This window comes from Citrus sinensis, chromosome 9 (assembly GCF_022201045.2).
Source record: "Citrus sinensis cultivar Valencia sweet orange chromosome 9, DVS_A1.0, whole genome shotgun sequence".
Classification (NCBI taxonomy): domain Eukaryota; kingdom Viridiplantae; phylum Streptophyta; class Magnoliopsida; order Sapindales; family Rutaceae; genus Citrus; species Citrus sinensis.
The window spans coordinates 11,988,310-12,006,904 of NC_068564.1; the positions used below are offsets into that span (position 1 = coordinate 11,988,310).

General features: G+C 33.5%; 1 protein-coding gene, 1 long non-coding RNA gene and 1 other non-coding gene across 3 annotated transcripts; 2 read left to right on the forward strand and 1 right to left on the reverse strand.

Annotated features, from left to right (window-relative positions):
- The first annotated feature begins 4,993 nt into the window (after window positions 1–4,993).
- LOC127899867 (uncharacterized) lies at window positions 4,994–7,013 on the forward strand. Its single transcript, XM_052434006.1, has 3 exons — window positions 4,994–5,504; window positions 5,803–6,086; window positions 6,423–7,013. Exons 1-3 carry the CDS (start codon window positions 4,994–4,996, stop codon window positions 7,011–7,013), a joined length of 1,386 nt encoding a protein of 461 aa, XP_052289966.1.
- A 381-nt stretch (window positions 7,014–7,394) lies between these two features.
- LOC127900051 (uncharacterized) lies at window positions 7,395–7,957 on the forward strand. Its single transcript, XR_008052031.1, has 3 exons — window positions 7,395–7,495; window positions 7,580–7,792; window positions 7,865–7,957. It is a non-coding gene; the product is annotated as an uncharacterized LOC127900051 (long non-coding RNA).
- A 6,096-nt stretch (window positions 7,958–14,053) lies between these two features.
- Window positions 14,054–14,157, reverse strand: LOC127900127 (small nucleolar RNA R71). Its single transcript, XR_008052149.1, has one exon. It is a non-coding gene; the product is annotated as a small nucleolar RNA R71 (small nucleolar RNA).
- Between the last annotated feature and the right edge of the window lie 4,438 nt (window positions 14,158–18,595).

Below are 18,595 nucleotides of genomic sequence, written 5' to 3' on the forward strand. Positions count from 1 at the left end.
CCACCAGACCACAAGTTGTATTTTCGCTTGATGTAGTAATTATTAAAAATTAAATTAAATTATCTAGAAACTATGCCGTTTTAATGAGGTGTACATGGAAACCTAAAATCTAAAAATTTTGATGAGAAAAAAATCTATCCCCACGGCCATTTTCTTCTTTGAACTGAAGCTCTCTTCTCTTTCTCTCTCTCTCTCTCTCTATTTAACAATGATCTACCTCACAAGCCACTTCTATAAACCTTCAAAGCCACCATCCTTGAGCTAAAATACCCCTGGAAATAAACCTCAAAACTTTTGTAAAGAACTTGGCTAAAGTTAGAGTTTGAAAGTTTGATTAAAAAAAAGAGAATGAGTTCGTCGCCATCACCAGCTAATTAGACGAAACCAATATCAATCATGGGAACCACATAGGCTAATATACGAAGAACCTGTGACTTGAAAAAGGTTTTGTTTTATCTTCATTTATAATTACTTTTTTTTTCTATGTGAAACCCTGATTTTGATTCCTTTAGGGTTGAAGTTTTCAATTGAAGTTGGGCTTTATGAAAGCAAAGAAGAAGCAGCGAGAGAAGAGGTTCTCGGTCGAATTAATCAGGTAATAATTTTTTTTAATTATTAGTGATTTTGAAACTAAGATGACTTCTTGTGATATTTTCGTTATCAGTTGGTTCATTCTTCATTTTGTAATTTGGTTATGAATTAAGCTTGTTTGAGTTGTATTGGTTATCTTAGAGATTCTATTTTGTTAGAGAATTTAGTGATAAACTAGAAAATTAGAAGAATTGATTCAAGATGGCAATGATAATTGGTTTTCTTTATTTTAGTCTAAGAGTCAGAGCGCTAGTTATAGGCCAATATATTATTCCTCTGAGTGATATGATTTCAAATCTAGTTTGTCATTTGGCCTTTATGTGTATATAGTTCATTATGTTTTGTGATTTTTTTGCCTTCTAGGACATGATAAGTGGATTTGGGAAAACTGATTTTTGTGTTAAATTGATGAAAATATAAATTACTTGCCATTTAATTCGTTCAAATAATTGTGGGTATTGGTCCAAAAATCTCAATTTAAACTAAAGCGTCTAGATTCATGTCCCAACAAACTCTTTTTTCTTTCTAAATATTCTTAATAATATATTTGGATAAGAGTTGTCTTTTCTCACGTTAGTAGTTTGTGGGTGGAGTTGTCTTCTCCCTCGTTAAATTGTGGTTGAGCTACTATTTTTAGTAATTTGTAAGAGTTAAATATGTTTTTAATATATTTTTCGATGAGAGTTATCTTTTCTCTTATTAGGTTGTGTGTGGAGCTGACTTCTTCCTCATAGTTCCCATTGCCTTCTAATTATAGATATATTAGTTGTTTTATATATCTTATAGAAAAAAAAAAGTAATTCAAATGGTCTCCATGTGCAAAGAAAGGACTATAAGCCAATATTCATAAAAATAAACATTCCATAATCAGATTACAAATTATAAAGTTTAAGTTAATAAATTTTACAATAATTTAGATGCAACCATAACTGTAATTGTGGGGAATAAATTAGGATAAACACAATCTTAGTGCTTATAATTAAAAAAAATCAAATTTTTTTAAAAAAAATTCTAATACATTTTAAAATTTAAATGTTTTACTTGAAAGAATGGCAAAAACACAATTTGAGTGCTTAGAAATTAATGGAAGTCATGGTCACTAACAAATCTTTCAGTAGATGTGTAGGCAGGGTCCAGCCTTGAAATGTAGCTTGGACTGTTGGAGACTTTTCACTTTGCTGGCTCTTTTCTTCTTAGCCAAATAAAATAAAATAATTTAATTTAATTTAAAACGAACACAGATAGGAAAAGCAGAAACCATTTCTGGTTGTGAAAAGGAAAAGCGAAGAAGCTTCAAGTTTTAGACTCTCTATGTTTCCTTAATCTCAGCTTTTTGCTTTCCCTAACGGTACTTCCTTTCTCCCTCACTATTTTGTTTCATTATTTTTTAATTTTAATTATGTATCTCAAGCTTAATTTAATGGTAATTACATCATTTTTTATTCTCATTAAATCAAGTTTTGTTTTGATGCTTGAGTTTTGTGTTGCAAATGTAAAATTTTCAAATGAAATTGCAAATGCCGTGATTTTTGAGTTTTTTTCTAATGCACACAATATCACTTTGCTTTGCTTTCATTTTTAGTTTGAATTTTTGATTTGCGTTACATTGAGTGAATAGATTTAAAAGTATATATGTATTTGAAATATGTGATGCACTGTACTGCATTAACTATTTTTATTATCTTGGTAATACTCTGTTAAATGATTTATGCACATTTAGGTGGCGTTTGTTTTTTTATCTGAAATCTGAATAGACATGAATGAATCTGAATTCTGAATAGATCTCAATAATTGGATTTTGCATGGAGAAAAGCTTGTTAAGAAGCTATCAACTACTAGCAACACTCAATCTACAAGAGAATTTGAAACAAGAGCCTTTGAAACTGAATCTGTGGCCAGCACTGTAGAGATGATTCAAGGAGCTTATGATCATTTTGAAAAAAATCCTAAACAATTTGAGAATTTATTGGCTGATGCTGAGAAAAAGTTATATCCAAGTTGTAGTAAGTTCACAAAATTATCTGCATTGGTAAAATTGTACAGCCTAAAAGCAAGAAATGGGTGGTCAGACCGAGGCTTTTCAGATTTGTTGAAATTGTTAAGAGAAATGTTGCATGACAATAATAAAATGCCTTATTCAATGTACAAGGCAAAAAAAACCTTAAATGCATTAGGGATGGAGTATGAGAAGATACATGCATGTCCAAATGACTGTATACTTTATAGAAAAGACTATAAAGATGTTGTTATATGTCCTAATTATGGTGTAGCAAGGTGGAAGTTGAAAAAAAAAATCAATTGAGATGAAGATTGGTGTTCTAGCAAAGGTTTTATGGTATTTCCCACCAATCCCAAGGTTTAAAAGAATGTTTTGAAGTGTTGAAACTTTGAAAAATCTAACATGGCATGCCACTCAAAGGGAAACTGATGGACTATTACATCATCCTGTAGATACCTGATAACTCTAGGAAATGAGAGTTATTACATCAATTCTAGACTTAAATCAAGATCACTTAGAGAACAAATAAGGTGTTTTTATTACATTTTGGTTATATTTTGCATAAACATTCATTTTAGTTGAGCCTTAATAAGTTTTGCTTGAATCAAAATAATTTGTGCTAAAACCAGGTGCATAATTGTAGGTTTTCAGAAAGTCTTAATTTATGAGGGGATGTTGAGACATTAGATGAGCAAGAGGAGGAAAGAAGATGGCCGCAAAAGAAGTAAGCACAACTGGGAATAGTGCAGTATTGTTGCGGATGTCAGAGCAACCAGTGCTGTAGCAATCTGGGAGCAATGTGGGAGAAAATTTAGGCACGGGTCAGCTGCAAAAGTCGTGATTTTCATGTTTTATAATTTAACTCATGCACGCCTATGGACTTTTATTTTTACCCTAGTTTGCAGTATAAAAGGGAGGCGTGCACCATATAGAAAGGCGAAAAAAAATTATCATTGGAATCATTAGAGAGGAAATGAAAAGAAAGATCATAATTGAAGAGTGTTGTTTCAGCAACATTGAAGAATCTTGCAGAAGTATTTGGATTTGTCTTTCACCGTGCTCAACTTATATTTATCTTCTTCCTGTGATTGTTTTGATGTATCCCGTGAACAATACATTTATGTTATTTTTCTCATTCAGAATATGAACTAGATTTGCTTGTAGTTGAGTGACAAATAATCCAATGGGTTCTTGAATGTTCTTATGTGTTGTTATGTCATTACTGTAGCATTTTACTCTAGTAGCTATTATGAATATAACTGTTATTTTGGTTGACCACTCATTTAATAGTTCCAGTCAAGATAGAGCAGCAAAAAGGCATGTCTTAGCGGACATTATTAGAGTATTACTTGATCTTAATTTAAGTTTCCTGGATTAAGTTATCTTGAATCCCATAAGGGCTATACTTGAAGTTAAGATTTGTGACACACTAGACATAGGTGTTCACCTTGTAGGGTGGAGAGACTAAAGATCATAATGTCATACCATAAGTAGATTAGCAACTAGTCATTGTTAATAGATTTAAGGGTATGAGACTTCCAATATGCGATAGCTGAGGATGAAAATTAATTTTGCCCAGTGCTGCAGCACTTGGCGTAACAACTGGTGTTAACATGATGAAAAGTAGTCAGCCCATAAGGAGAGTTTGATCATTCAACTACCATAATCTCAATTGAATCTTAGACACATTTAATCTAGTTTATTTCATTACGGTATTGTTTTACTTAGTTTTCTCACAATCATCAATTACGATAGAACTTAATTTACAATTTTTAACTTTGGCCTTAAGTTGATTTGCACTATTGTGATTGCTGTAGTATTTCGAGTAACATCAATCTCTGTGGAGACGATCTTGAATATTCATCACTTTAATACTTGTTGTGTATACTTGCACATTGGCATTGGTAGCAATTGATTATAAAAATAACCAACAATACCCCAGCATGGAAACTAATAGATCACTTATGGCCTGATTTTGGAGCTGAACCAAGGAACTTGCGACTTGCATTATCTGCAGACGGGATTAATCCATATAATTCTCTTAGTAGTAGGTATAGTTGTTGGCCCGTGATAGTAGTGACATATAATCTTCCTCCATGGCTTTGTATGAAGAGGAAATTTATGATGCTGACATTGTTAATTTAAGGTCCTAAACAGCCTGGTAATGATATTGATGTCTACTTAGCTCCATTGATTGATGATCTTAAAATATTGTAGGAGGTAGGCATTGAAGCTTATGATACTTATTGTCAAGAGTCTTTCACATTGAAAGCTATTTTAATGTGAATTATAAATGATTTTACTGTTTATGGAAACTTGGTTGGTTGCATTGTAAAAGGATATAAAGCATGTCCAACTTGTAGTGAAAAAACATGTGCAGTTTGGCTTGACCATAGTAAAACAATGTCTTATATCGGTCATAGAAGATTTTTACCACGATATCATCCATATCAATTTCAGAAAAAGGCATTTAATAATGAAGAGGAAATTGAAATTGCTCTAGAACCGCTGAAAGGAGAGGAAATCTTGGCACAAGTTCAAAGATTAAATTTCTGGTTAGGGAAAAAAAAAGCAAATAGTCGTGCAACTGATATCAATGAAAAGTTTGCTGGAAGAAAAAATCTATTTTTTTCGATTGATTATTGGAAGTCTTTATATGTTAGACACACCCTTGATGTTATGCATATTGAAAAGAATGTGTGTGAAAGTCTTGTGGGGACTTTACTTGACATTCCAGGGAAATCAAAAGATGGTTTTGCAACTCGTATGGATCTAGATGAAATGGGTGTAAGGAAAGAATTACTACCAAGAGTTGGCCAAAATGGAACAAAATTGCCTCCTGCGTGTTATACTTTGTCAAGGGAAGAAAAGAAAAATTTTTGTAAGACATTGTTTGAAAATAAGGTTCCTGATGGTTATTGTTCAAATTTTAGAAATCTAATCTCATTGCAAGATTTGAAACTCTATGGCTTGAAATCTCATGATTGTCATGCTTTGATGCAACAATTGCTTCCTTTAGCAATACGATCCTTGTTACCGAAACATGTTAGATATGTAATAACAAGATTTTGTGCTTTTTTTAGCAACCTGTGCAGCAAAGTAGTGGATGTGTCAAAAATTGGATCAAATGCAAGAAGATTTGGTGAATATTATATGCTTGTTAGAAAAATATTTCTTGCTAGCTTTCTTTGATATTATGATTCACTTACCAGTGCACCTTGTTAGAGAAGTCAAACTCTGTGGACCTGTTTACCTCCGATGGATCGATCAATTTGAGAGGCAAATGAAAATATTGAAGGATTATGTACAAAATCGGGATAAACCAGAGGGTTGCATTGCTGAATCATATATAGCTAAAGAGGCTATTGAGTTCTGCATAGAATACTTATATGAAGTTGATGAAATTGGCATTACACCTAAAAAATACAGATTTGATGTTGGATTACTTTTACCAAGTGGATGTGTTGTTAGAATAGATCATAAATTGTGGGTGCAGGCATATAGATATGTACTAGAAAATACAAATGAAGTTCAGCCGTATATCATGTTAGTAACTATTTCCTTTATCTTATATATATTAATTATATTTTCTGTAATAGTTATAATCATTCTTATTTCATCTTTAAGATCTTAGAGAGCATATGGAGTTCTTGAAGAAGAAATATCCAGCAAAGTCAAAGAAGAAAAAGTGGCTACAGGATGAATATAATAAGACTTTCATATATTGGTTGCATTAAAAAGTAATTAACTATATAGTTCATCCATAAACATTTTTTTGTTATTCTAAGATATTTGTGTATTATTTATATACATTTTTATTACTATCATATAGGTTGAAATTCAACTTAACGAATCAAGGAACAATATCTTGGAAGCCTTAAGATGGATTGCACATGGACCTCGCCCTGAAGTGATAAAGTACCAAGGCTATGAAATTAATGGTTATCGTTTTCATACTAAAGAACGTGATGACTTACGAGTTGTACAGAACAGTGGAGTCTATTTAGATGCAAACACATTTCAGATTTCAATTGCTAAAGATAAGAACCATGTGGTGGCAAATATGTCATTTTATGGAGTTATACAAGAGATATGGGAGCTTGATTACAACCAGTTCAAGATTCCTGTATTTAAGTGTGATTGGGCTGAAAACAATCGTGTGATAAAAAAAGATGAGCAAGGACTTACGTTGGTAAACCTTAATAGGATAGGCCATAAAGATGATGGTTTTATTTTGGCTTCTCAACCGACACAAGTATTTTATGTTGAAGATCAACTCGATCCAAGGTGGTCTATTGTGATAGTGACTCCACGTGGGGAATATATATATGATTCAAGAGAAGATCTAGGTGACATCATGTTAGAACATCGAAATTCTAGCAATTTAATGCCATCTGTTGAGTTATTTGATAAAAATGAGTGATGACGATTTAGCTTACATCAGAACTGATATCAATGAGGAAACATTGGTTGAAAACGTTTATTAGAAAACAAACGTAAGTTTTTTTTCAACAAAGTTGGTGTATTGAATTATTATTTTAATGTATAGCATTGTTTAGCTTATGTGACCTGTTATTCTTCTATTAAATTCTCATCAATTTTTTTCTTTTCTTTTTCTTTAGTTTTTTTGCAGCAGGTTTATAAAACATTGCTACAGAAATGAGTTCAACAGTCAAAAAAAGAAAAAGTAGAGGTCGAACGAATTTACCTCAGCTGGTCAGAAATAGAAACAATGGATAGAAGCTTATAGTCGAGTATAACAAAAGAGGACAACAACACGGCAATGTAGCAACATGATTGTTTAGCTTTTTAGGTGTCTTGGCACGCACCATGGTTCTAATTTCTTATAAAGATTAGAGCAAAGTGCCATCAGAGACCAAAGAAAAGATATGGGAATGCGTAAAAGTATGTGTTTACAGCCCTTTTCCTGAAATAATACACATTTATTTAATTTGTGAAAATTTTTTAAACATGCTATGCATATTGCAGTTCTCTTTTAAGGTGGATGATGAGCTTCAAGGCAAATTCTTATCTTTAGCTACGAATAAATGAAGAACCTTCAAGAATAGACTCACCACTAAATATATCAAGAGATATAAAGATAAGCCAGAGGCACTGAAGTGCCTGCCTAAAATGTATGATTTTATCGAGCAAGAAGATTGGGAAGTTTTTGTACGTTATCGAACTTCTAGTGCATTTGAGGTATTAACTAACTTTTTTAATTAAATGTATGTTTGTCATTGTTTGCGTACTTACCTTGATTATTGAATGCAGGAAATTAGCCAAAAATATAGAGAAAGAAGGGCAAAAAATATATACAATCATTGCCTTTCAAGGAAAGGCTATGTGGGATTAGAGGATGAACTGGTATGTACACAAATATTTATATGTATGTATAACTTTCCTTTTCAGTCTATCACCTTAATTAAGAAAGTTATGTATGACTTTAATTCATTTAAATTTATATATAGCAACAAGCTGCTAGAAACAATAAAGATATTAGTCGCTCTACCTTATGGAAAACAGCACACAAAAATAAGAAAGGTAGACACACGAGCGAGGTCATTAGAGAAAAGGCTAATGAAATAGTAAGTTTATAAATATATGATTTTGAATAATTTAACATATGAACTAAAAAGTTGCTGATTTCTTGTTATTATTCAAATGTAAGATGAGATAACAAAGAAAAGTGAGGAAGGGGTTATAGCTACTGGTGGTAGGAATGATGTTCTAACAATAGCTTTAGGAACCCCTGAAAGTTCAAGTCGAGTAAGAACTGGAGGACGTTTTGCCACACCTTCTTCATACTTTGGAAGGAAAAAAACAAAGTTTCTCATCCAACAATGAGTTACAAGAGCGTATAACTCAACTAGAGGAAAATTATGAGAAAATTTCACAAGAAAAATTTCTATTAGAGAAAAATGTAGGGAAGATTGTATAAGAACAAATGATGCATTTTTTTGAAGAATTCTGAAAGAATGGAGTCCTACCGATCTAGTCACCAAAAGTTCGCTCAGAAAAAGGCAGCTGCTCCAAAGAACCAAGAATGAAGAAAAAGTGCTCCAAGAAAAAACAAGTACATATGCAAAATGAGTGCTTCAAGAAGAAAAAAGTATAAATAAAAAATAAGTGCAGTTCTATATTTTTTTTAAATTCCAAATCTCAAAGTTTAGATTTTAATCACTTATAATGCTATGATTAATACTTTACTCATAGATGATGCAGGGCAAATCATGTATGTTAGCAGTGGGCAGCATAAATAGTATTGTAACCAAAGGTACAATGTTAGAAAACAATGATCTTAATTCTACTATGCATGGAGTACCATTGGCAGTCACGGATGTTCGTGTGGCTATTAATATTGCAATTAAAGGGGATGCCTTTTTACCAAGGCCTGTCAGGGATGAGTTAGTTATTGTTAGCCATGCCATTGGATCCCATGTTGCGTGCCTAAGCAATTTGTCATCTTGAATGATTTTGAGGTATATATCTATAATTAATTGTTTGCTTTTGATTCGTCTTAAATTATTAATATTTTTTTTTTAATTTTGGAGTGGGGAATAGGGTATCAAACAAATAAACAACATTCGTGAAGTGTTGCTTATTTGTTTGATACACATAATTTATCCCGCAGCTGTCTAGAAAATTTTACAAACTGCAATCAAATACAACTCTTGTAGCTAAGTAATGTTTCGAAGATAGAAATATGTGTATTGTAAGAAAATGATAGTAATGTTCATGCCGCGGTAGTTATTATTTCTGTCTTACCACTGTTCAAATATCATTTTCCATTTAATATGTGGTCATCACAAAGTCAAAAACACCCCAAATCATATCCGAAATTATATTCTTGCTTAATGAACAGTGAACATTAACCCTTTGAAAAATTGCGTTGAAAGATTTAAAAAATCACATAGAGTCTAAGTATTCTGCCATTATATGTCGCACTCGTATATAAATTTAGCATTTAACTGAGCATATCATTGACGCCTATAATGTCTTATTCTTCTTTTTTTTAGTTAATTAATTTCTGTTTTCGCTTGTAGATATCTCATACATATTTGTAGTTACATAAAAAAATCTATTGAGAATGTGCAGGAATACAAAGCGCCAGCAAGAATAGATGCTCTTTGCAAGTACGCTCGCCGAGTGTTGACTAAAGCATTATTTATTGAAATTTATCCAGGGATCTTCGACAATGAACAAGTTGAATTATATTTATCAGTTGATGACATTGTACAATTTTGTAGCATGGAAAAGATTGGGGTCGCAACAATAACTTGTTACATGAAGTAATTTAATTAAATTACTTATTTTCTTGGCAAAATAATTAGTTATAATTTTTATTTATACAGTGAAGTAATTATTACTTGTTTTCTGTAGGCATCTGTACCAAGTCTTGAAGGATCATCCCCTGGAACATATTTACAAATTTGATAATCCTTCAATCTTTTGTAATGAAACTGGAAATAATTATGAGACTAGAGCTCGTGCAATGGTATTTAGAATGGAAATACTTGATCCAGAACAACTTATGATGTTTCCTTACAATACCAGGTTTGTTATTTTATTAATTGTATATAGCATTTGGAGTTTATTCTCTTTTTCTTTTACAAAAATATGCAAGGCTGATATTTATCATTATATATAGCAAACATTGGATGTTGATTGTTGTGGATCCGCACAAAGTTATAGTATATGTTTTATTCACTCGGTCATGAACATCGCCCTGATTTGAAGAACTTTGTATCACTATAAGTTATTGTCGTTTTTTGTCAATTATAATGCATTTATTAAAACATGCTTGACTAAATGTGTATTTAATTATGTATCTTAAGTGCTTTCAAGATTTTTGTAGCAAAAATGGGAAATACGAATCGGAAATCCTTTGTTTGGAAAAGGGTTAAGGTATATGAAATTGTACATATGTATGTTCAATTTAAATTTATTTACATATGTAGATGACATTAATTAATTCAAAATTTTTGTGTAGTGTCCTCAACAAACTACAAATGTTGAATGTGGATATTATGTCATGAGATTTATGAAGGAAATCATTGAAAACTAGGCCGATTCAATAAAAAAACTTGGTAGTTATCTCCTTATCCTTTTAAAATTTATAGATTTCATAAGGTTGATGCATGTATTAATGTTGACTATTTTGTGCATGAAATATAGTTTGTTGGACGAGATAGTTTCACTCAAAAGGATATTGATAAAGTAAGAGTGGAGTGGGTAGAGTACATATGGCAGAACATTTTTCGCTAAATTTTGTAGCACAATGACTTTGCGAGGTTAGTAAATGAATAGGATTATTATTTTTATCTACATCTTTTTTATTATCTTTGTTTCGAATAAGATATTAAAAAGGTTATAAAATTATTTCAATTATTTTGATTTTGTAATTAAGGAAGGTTCATCAAAAGGTTTCACTCTCCAACTCCCTTTGGCTTTGGCATGATTATTGGAGTAGCCAACTTGGGGGGGGGGGGGTAGCTGCATTTTGTTGTTCTTGTGAAGAATGTAATACGGTTCTATTTTAAGAAAAAAAGAGATATGGATATCTAGTTACTTTCATTTGGAAATTATAAACATAAAGATTATTTTTGGTATTGTTTGTCATGTGCCAAATTTATATACGAGTATTGTAATTGCTTGATGAATATTTATTTTTATGTTGCAGCTTTTCAAAAAAATTTATTGCAGTAATAATAATAATAATAATAATAATAATAATAATAATAGGCTTTTCAGATTTTCAGTAATCTATTCATATTATGGTGACTACTATTGTTGACGCCCATTACTTAAAATTAGTCATTTATACTCAGAGAGAAGATAGTTCTTTTACAATACTAAATGACTGATTTTTTGAAAAGTAAGTCACCTATGTTGATACTGAACACGGTTCTTTACAAAATTAGAACAACATTAGATGATTGCTTTTTGAGAAATGAGTCATCTATGGTGCTTATTAGATAACCATCTTTACGCTTCATCTTTTGTACCTCGTTTTAGATGACTGTTACAAAGATGACTAATTTTACTTCGTCATCATAAGATTAATTTAAATGTCATCTATGTTCATTTGTGTAGTAGTGATTGAGTGTTGTTCCAATCTGAGACTCCTGAATTGGAACAACATCCGGGAAGGAACTTTTGGACGTTGGATTGAAGTCCAACGGCCCTAAATTCCTTCTTTTTATTTTTTTCGGTTACGTGGCCTTTCGATTTGAATCCAAAGGCCACTAGCCTCCCTCTCGGACGCTGGTGTGTATATATATGTGTGTATATTGTTGAGTGTTAGAAAATATATATTTATAAAGGAGAAAATCGTCATTTTACATTTCAAGTCTTACTAACACCCTTACTTTTATGTATTTAAGCTTCTTGTGATTTAATTACGTGTGTTTTATTTTAATTAAGTATTTTATGTATTTTAGGGGCATCATAGTCATTTCACAATAAACGAGAGATCAAACGGCAAAATGGACATCACTTTTGAACTCAGGACGGTCGAAAACCTTAAGAGGAGCATAAAATGAAAAATGGCACCGTTCACATGTACGGTACTGTCTACGTTACTGTTCACGACACTGTTCACATAGACGGATCGATGACGTGGCATTGACCGATGATGTGGCATTGACTGATGAGGTGTCATGATCCTGTTGGACTAAAATTCTTATGTACTGTTTATGGTGACGTGGCAGCATATCAGTGGACCAAAAATATCGCGTACGGTACATGCATTACACAAGATTATTTTCAACCAAACCGCGTCACTGTTCAAGTCGGGTCAAACCGTATTACTGTTCAAACCGCGTGGTAAAACCGCGTACTGTTGACTGATGACGTGGCACAATCCTGAGTGTCCAAACTGTTTTTAATCTGATGGCAATGATTTACTCAATGTATCTATAAAAAGGGGACCTCCCCCTCTAATTTGATATCTCTTAATCCATTTTTTGACTCCATTTTCTGTAATTCCTTCTCCATCTTGTATTTTCTACGTATTTTTATAAATTCTTATTTTACCCCTAGTTCAATTATGAGTAGCTAATTTTCTTTCAAGCTTGGGTTGAAGGTGAAGTTTCAACATGTGTCATGGGCTTTATTTGGTAAATTTATTTTCTCTTCCCCTCTAGTTTTTGTGGATATTTTGACTTCTCGTCGACAAATAATAATAATCTTGTCTAGATACCGCCTTGGTTTCACCGGCTCTCTAGTTCAAGGTTATTATTATTTGGCACGATAAGCTCTTAGCACCATATTAATTAGAGTGTGGTTCATGAGGTGTGGATTCCCCCCTCATGATTTAATTGGCATTAATAAGGAATATTTAACCCATGGTGCATGTTGATACGGATCCAGATACCCAAGTACATCATTTCAATAGATTTCTCTTCAATTTATTCTCGCCATTTCAATTCCAATTTTAGGATAATCTAAGTCACTTTCACTACAAATCCAACCACCCTCATACAAAATTAATTCTATATATAATTAAAATCCACCTCCTCGTGGGATCGACACTCGTCACCATTAATTTATTCTACAATAGATTTGTGCACTTGCGAGTTCAATAAAATTTGCACAACAAGTTTTTCGCGCCGTTACCGGGGAGGTAAGTTATTTTAATTCATAAAATTAATTTTTGTGAATAATTTCTTTTATTTGTATTCTTGCATTTTTTTTATTGAAAAAAAAGAGTGAATTTATATTTTAAGGTAAGAATTTCATTTCATTTCTTTTTCTCTTCTTTAAAGTTCTGTAATTTAATTTTCAATTTATTTTTTTTGTAATTTTTTTTGTTTATCTTATTAATTTAGTTTTAGTTAATTTATTTCACGTATTTTTCTATGTATTTTTATAGTAAGGTTGTAACAACATGATAAGGTTAGTACCGTAATTTGGTTTTTTTTCTTTATTTTTATTTGTTTTGTTCCCATTTATTTTTGTGTTCCTTGCATGCATGGTCGTAGGTCATTATTACCTAATCTTGAACCTATAGACCTTGAACTAGAAAAAATACTTCGCACACACAAGCACGTTAAAAATAAATTTGAAATGGATTTGCAACAACAACAAGCACCACAGGAGAGGCCATTTAAGCACTATTTTAGTCCCTTAACTAATTTGAGCACATCATATATAAGATACCCAAATGTAGCTACTATGAGTTTTGAACTAAAACCTAGTGTGCTAAATTGTCTCCCAACATTCTATGGCTTAGAAAATGAGGACCCATATAATCATCTGAATGATTTTCATGATATTTGTCAAACTTTTAAATACGAGATTTTTTCAGACGATGATGTTAAACTCAGATTATTCCCATTTTCTTTAAAGGATAGAGCTCGTTCATGGATTAATATATTGCCTGCCAATAGCATCACATCATGGGAACAAATGGTAACGAAATTTTTGAATAAATATTTCCCAGTGCATAAAACCAATGCTATTCGCAGGGAAATCTCGGAGTTTACCCAGAGAGAAGATGAGTAGTTTTTCGAAACATGGGAGTGATTCAATGGGCTACTCTTGAAGTGTCCACATCATGGGTACGAGAAATGACACCAATGCCAATACGTTTTGGAGGGATTATTGCCGAATGTACAAGAATGGCTAATGGCAACAAGTAGAGGAGAGCTAATGTCAAAAAGTGCATCAGAGATTTGGGAATTCTTCTAGCGACAAGCGGATAATTCCCAATAACGGAGTCGAGCAATCATGAATACTAGAAGAATTAAGGGAGTAAATGAGGTTCACATTGGTGAGTCAAGTTCAGAAATTAAAGAAATCAAATCGATAATTGAAGGTCTCTCTCGACAAATAGCATCGTTATCAATTGCTAAATCAACAAAGTCACATGACCATGACTTATACTCAGATCAAGCCAATGCCATAGGTGTAATGAGAAAACCATCAAATTACAACCCATACTCCAACACATATAACCCTGGATGGAGAGACCACCCCAATTTTTCATGGTCTCAAGGATTCCAACAGAATGGACCAGCACCTCCAACTCCACCAATGCAACCAACTCCTCAAATTCCTCAAGCCTCTTAGCCCCCATTTAGACCATACAATCAAAACCAGAACTACACTCAACCCAGACCATGGGAGGATGCATTCCAGAATTTCAAGAATGTTACTCACTCTACCATTGAGCAACAGAACCGCACCATTGATGGACTACGAAATGAGTTGAGAGCAGGCTTCAACTCACAAGCCCAATCGTTTCAAGCCTCGAGAAGATGGTGGGACAACTTGCTTCTTTAGTTCAGACCTTGGCAATGACTGTTGAGAAAGGTAAATTTCCAAGTCAACCAGTGCTTAATCCTAAAGGAGTACATGAAGCAAGTACCAGTTCACCACAGCAGCATGGGGAGGTCAAAGCTGCCATGACCTTGCGAAAAGGAAAAGAAGTCGACAACAAAGTGGAGATGCCAGTGACAAAAGAAAATCAAATTGTACCTGTGAATGTTGAGGACTCATCACCGGAGGAGAAAGAAGAAACCAACCCACGAGAATATGTTCCCAAAGCTCCATTTCCTCAAAGGCTAGCTAAAGGAAAGAAGGGAATATTCACAGGTGAGATTCTTGAAATCTTCAAACAGGTAAGTGTTAACATCACTTTGCTTGATGCTATTAAACAAGTTCCATCTTCTGCCAAGTTTCTTAAAGACCTTTGTACTAAAAAGAGAAACATTCATGTTCAAAAGAAGGCATTTTTAATAGAAAACGTTAGTTCTATACTCCAACACAAAATTCCTCTAAAATGCAAAGACCTAGGCTCCTTCACAATCTCATGTAGTATAGGGAACCACACAATTGAGAATGCTTTGTTGGATTTAGGAGCTAGTGTAAATTTGTTACCTTACTCTGTATTCGTGAAACTTGGACTGGGAGAATTACACCCAACTCCAGTGGTGTTACAGCTTGCAGATCGGTCAACGAAAATACCTCGTGGTATTGTGGAGGACGTGCTTATCCAGGTAGACAAGTTTTATTTTCCTGTTGATTTCATTGTAATTAACACTCAACCAATACAGGATTCAAGGAAGCACATCCCCATTATTCTAGGCCGACCTTTCTTGGCAACTGCGGATGCTCACATTTAATGCAGGACTGGAAATATGTAGTTGTCCTTCGGCAACATGACTATGGAACTAAACATCTTCAACATTGCCAAACAACCTCATAATGCAGATGATGGAATTGTTGATGTGGATTTAATTGAATCATTAGTTGATAATACTTTTATTTCAAACCTTAGTGATGATCCTTTACAAACATGTTTAACTCACTTTGGTTTGGATTTTGATATTGACAGATCAGTTGAAGAGGACAACGCCCTACTTGACTCAGCACCATCCATGGACACTAATAAATGGAAGTCAAGAGTTGAACAACTAGCACCATCAGAGAAGAAACTCATCCCATCATCAGAATTACCACCGAAACTCGAGCTCAAACCATTACCCAACACATTGGAATATGCATTTTTGGGAGAAGAAAGTACTCTGCCGGTAATCATCTCATCATCCCTCAATGATGACAAAAAGGTAAGTTGTTGGATGTTTTAAAAGAGCACAAATGAGCATTAGGATGGACCATAGCAGACATAAAAGGTATAAACCCAGTAGACTGCATGCATTACATTCACCTTGATGAAAATGCTAAACCTACTAGGAAAATACAACGTCGGTTAAATCCTAACATGAAAGAAGTTGTTATAACTGAAGTCCTTAAACTATTAGACGCAGGTATCATTTACCCCATTTCTGATAGTTCATGGGTCAGTCATGTACAAGTTGTCCCCAAAAAGTCAGGAGTCACAGTAGTTACCAATGTCGATAATAAATTGATACCCACTAGAGTAAGTACAGGATGGCATGTATGCATTGATTATAGAAAGTTAAATTCTGTCACGCATAAAGACCATTTTCCTTCACCATTTATCGACCAAATGCTTGATAGATTAGCAGGCCATGAATTTTATTGCTTTCTAGATGGCTACTCAGGATATAATCAGATTCTCATAACACCAAAAGATCAAGAGAAAACCACTTTCACTTGCCCTTTTGGCACTTTGGCATATAGAAGAATGCCATTTGGATTATGTAATGCACCTGCTACATTTCAACGATGCATGTTGAGCATTTTTTCTGATATGGTTGAACGATTCCTTGAAGTCTTTATGGATGATTTTTCTGTCTTTGGTGACTTGTTTGATCAATGTTTACATCATATAACACTAGTTCTGCAGAGATGTATCAAGAAGAACTTAGTCTTAAATTGGGAGAAGTGCCATTTTATAGTAAAACAAGGTATTGTTCTCGGTCACATCATTTTGAGCAAAGGTATTGAGGTTGACAAAGCCAAGATGAATCTCATTTCTAATCTTCCTCCACCAAAAATAGTCAGAGAAGTAAGATCTTTTCTTGGGCATGTTGGTTTCTATAGACGTTTCATTAAAGATTTTAGTAAAGTTTCTAGACCCTTATGCAATCTACTTACTAAGGATGTACCTTTTATCTTTTATGATTCATGTCTTGTGGCATTTGAAAAATTAAAGTGATTGTTGACATCATCACCCATCATTCAGCCCCCAAATTGGAGCTTACCATTTGAGCTCATGTGTGATGCATCTGATTATGCAGTAGGAGCAGTATTAGGATAAAGAGTTGATCGAATTCTCCATATTATTTACTATGCTAGTATGACATTGAATGATGCACAGTTGAACTATTCAACTACTGAAAAAGAAATGCTAGCAGTAGTGTTTGCATTGGAAAAATTTCGATCTTATCTCATTGGTTGTAAAATAATTATATTCACAGATCATGCTGCTCTTAAATATCTTCTCACAAAGAAAGATGCAAAAGCTAGACTAATTCGTTGGGTGTTACTTTTGCAGGAATTTGACTTGGAATTCAAAGATAATAAAGGCATAGAAAATGTTGTGGCAGACCATCTCTCTCGTCTCTATTTTGACACAATTATGGAATCATTACCATTGAATGAATCATTTCCAGATGAAAAATTGATGAGTGTGGAAGTATTACCTTGGTATGCTGATATAGTTAATTATCTTGTTACAGGTCAACTTCCAGAGCATTGGACCAAGCAAGACAAGGCCAAATTTTTTGCAGCAATAAAGAATTTCTTTTGGGATGACCCTTATTTGTTCAAGTATTGTGCAGATCAAATTGTTAGTCAATGTGTCCCAGAAAGTGAAATTCAAAATATCCTTTCATTCTGCCACGAACAAGCTTGTGGAGGCCATTTCAGTGCTAAGAAAACAGCAACTAAAGTTTTACAATGTGGTTTCTATTGGCCAACTATATTTCGAGACGCTTACACCTCCTGTTCTTTATGTGATAGGTGTCAACGAATGGGGAGCATTACACGAAGGAATATGATGCCACTAAATCCAATTTTAGTGGTTGAGATTTTTTATGTATGGGGTATCGACTTCATAGGACCCTTTCCCCCTTCTTTTGGCTATCAATACATATTGGTTGCTGTTGACTACGTATCAAAATAGGTAGAAGCAATTCCATGTAGAACCAATGATCACAAGGTGGTGATAGGATTTTTGAAAAGCAACATTGTTTCACGCTTTGGATTCCCTCGAGTGATAATCAGTGATGGTGGTGTCCACTTTTGTAACAAAGCATTCAAAGCTCTTTTGACAAAGTATTCAATCACTCACAAAGTAGCGACCCCATATCATCCGCAAACCAGTGGCCAAGTTGAGATCTCCAATCGAGAAATAAAGCACATATTAGAAAAGACGGTGAGGCCAGACAGAAAAGATTGGTCATTAAGACTTGATAATGCATTATGGGCATATAGAACGGCTTTCAAGACCCCAATTGGGATGTCACCCTACAGGCTAGTGTATGGAAAAGCTTGCCACCTACCTGTGGAACTCGAGCATCATGCATATTGGGCTATCAAGAAATTCAACTTTGACATGTAGCAAGCCAG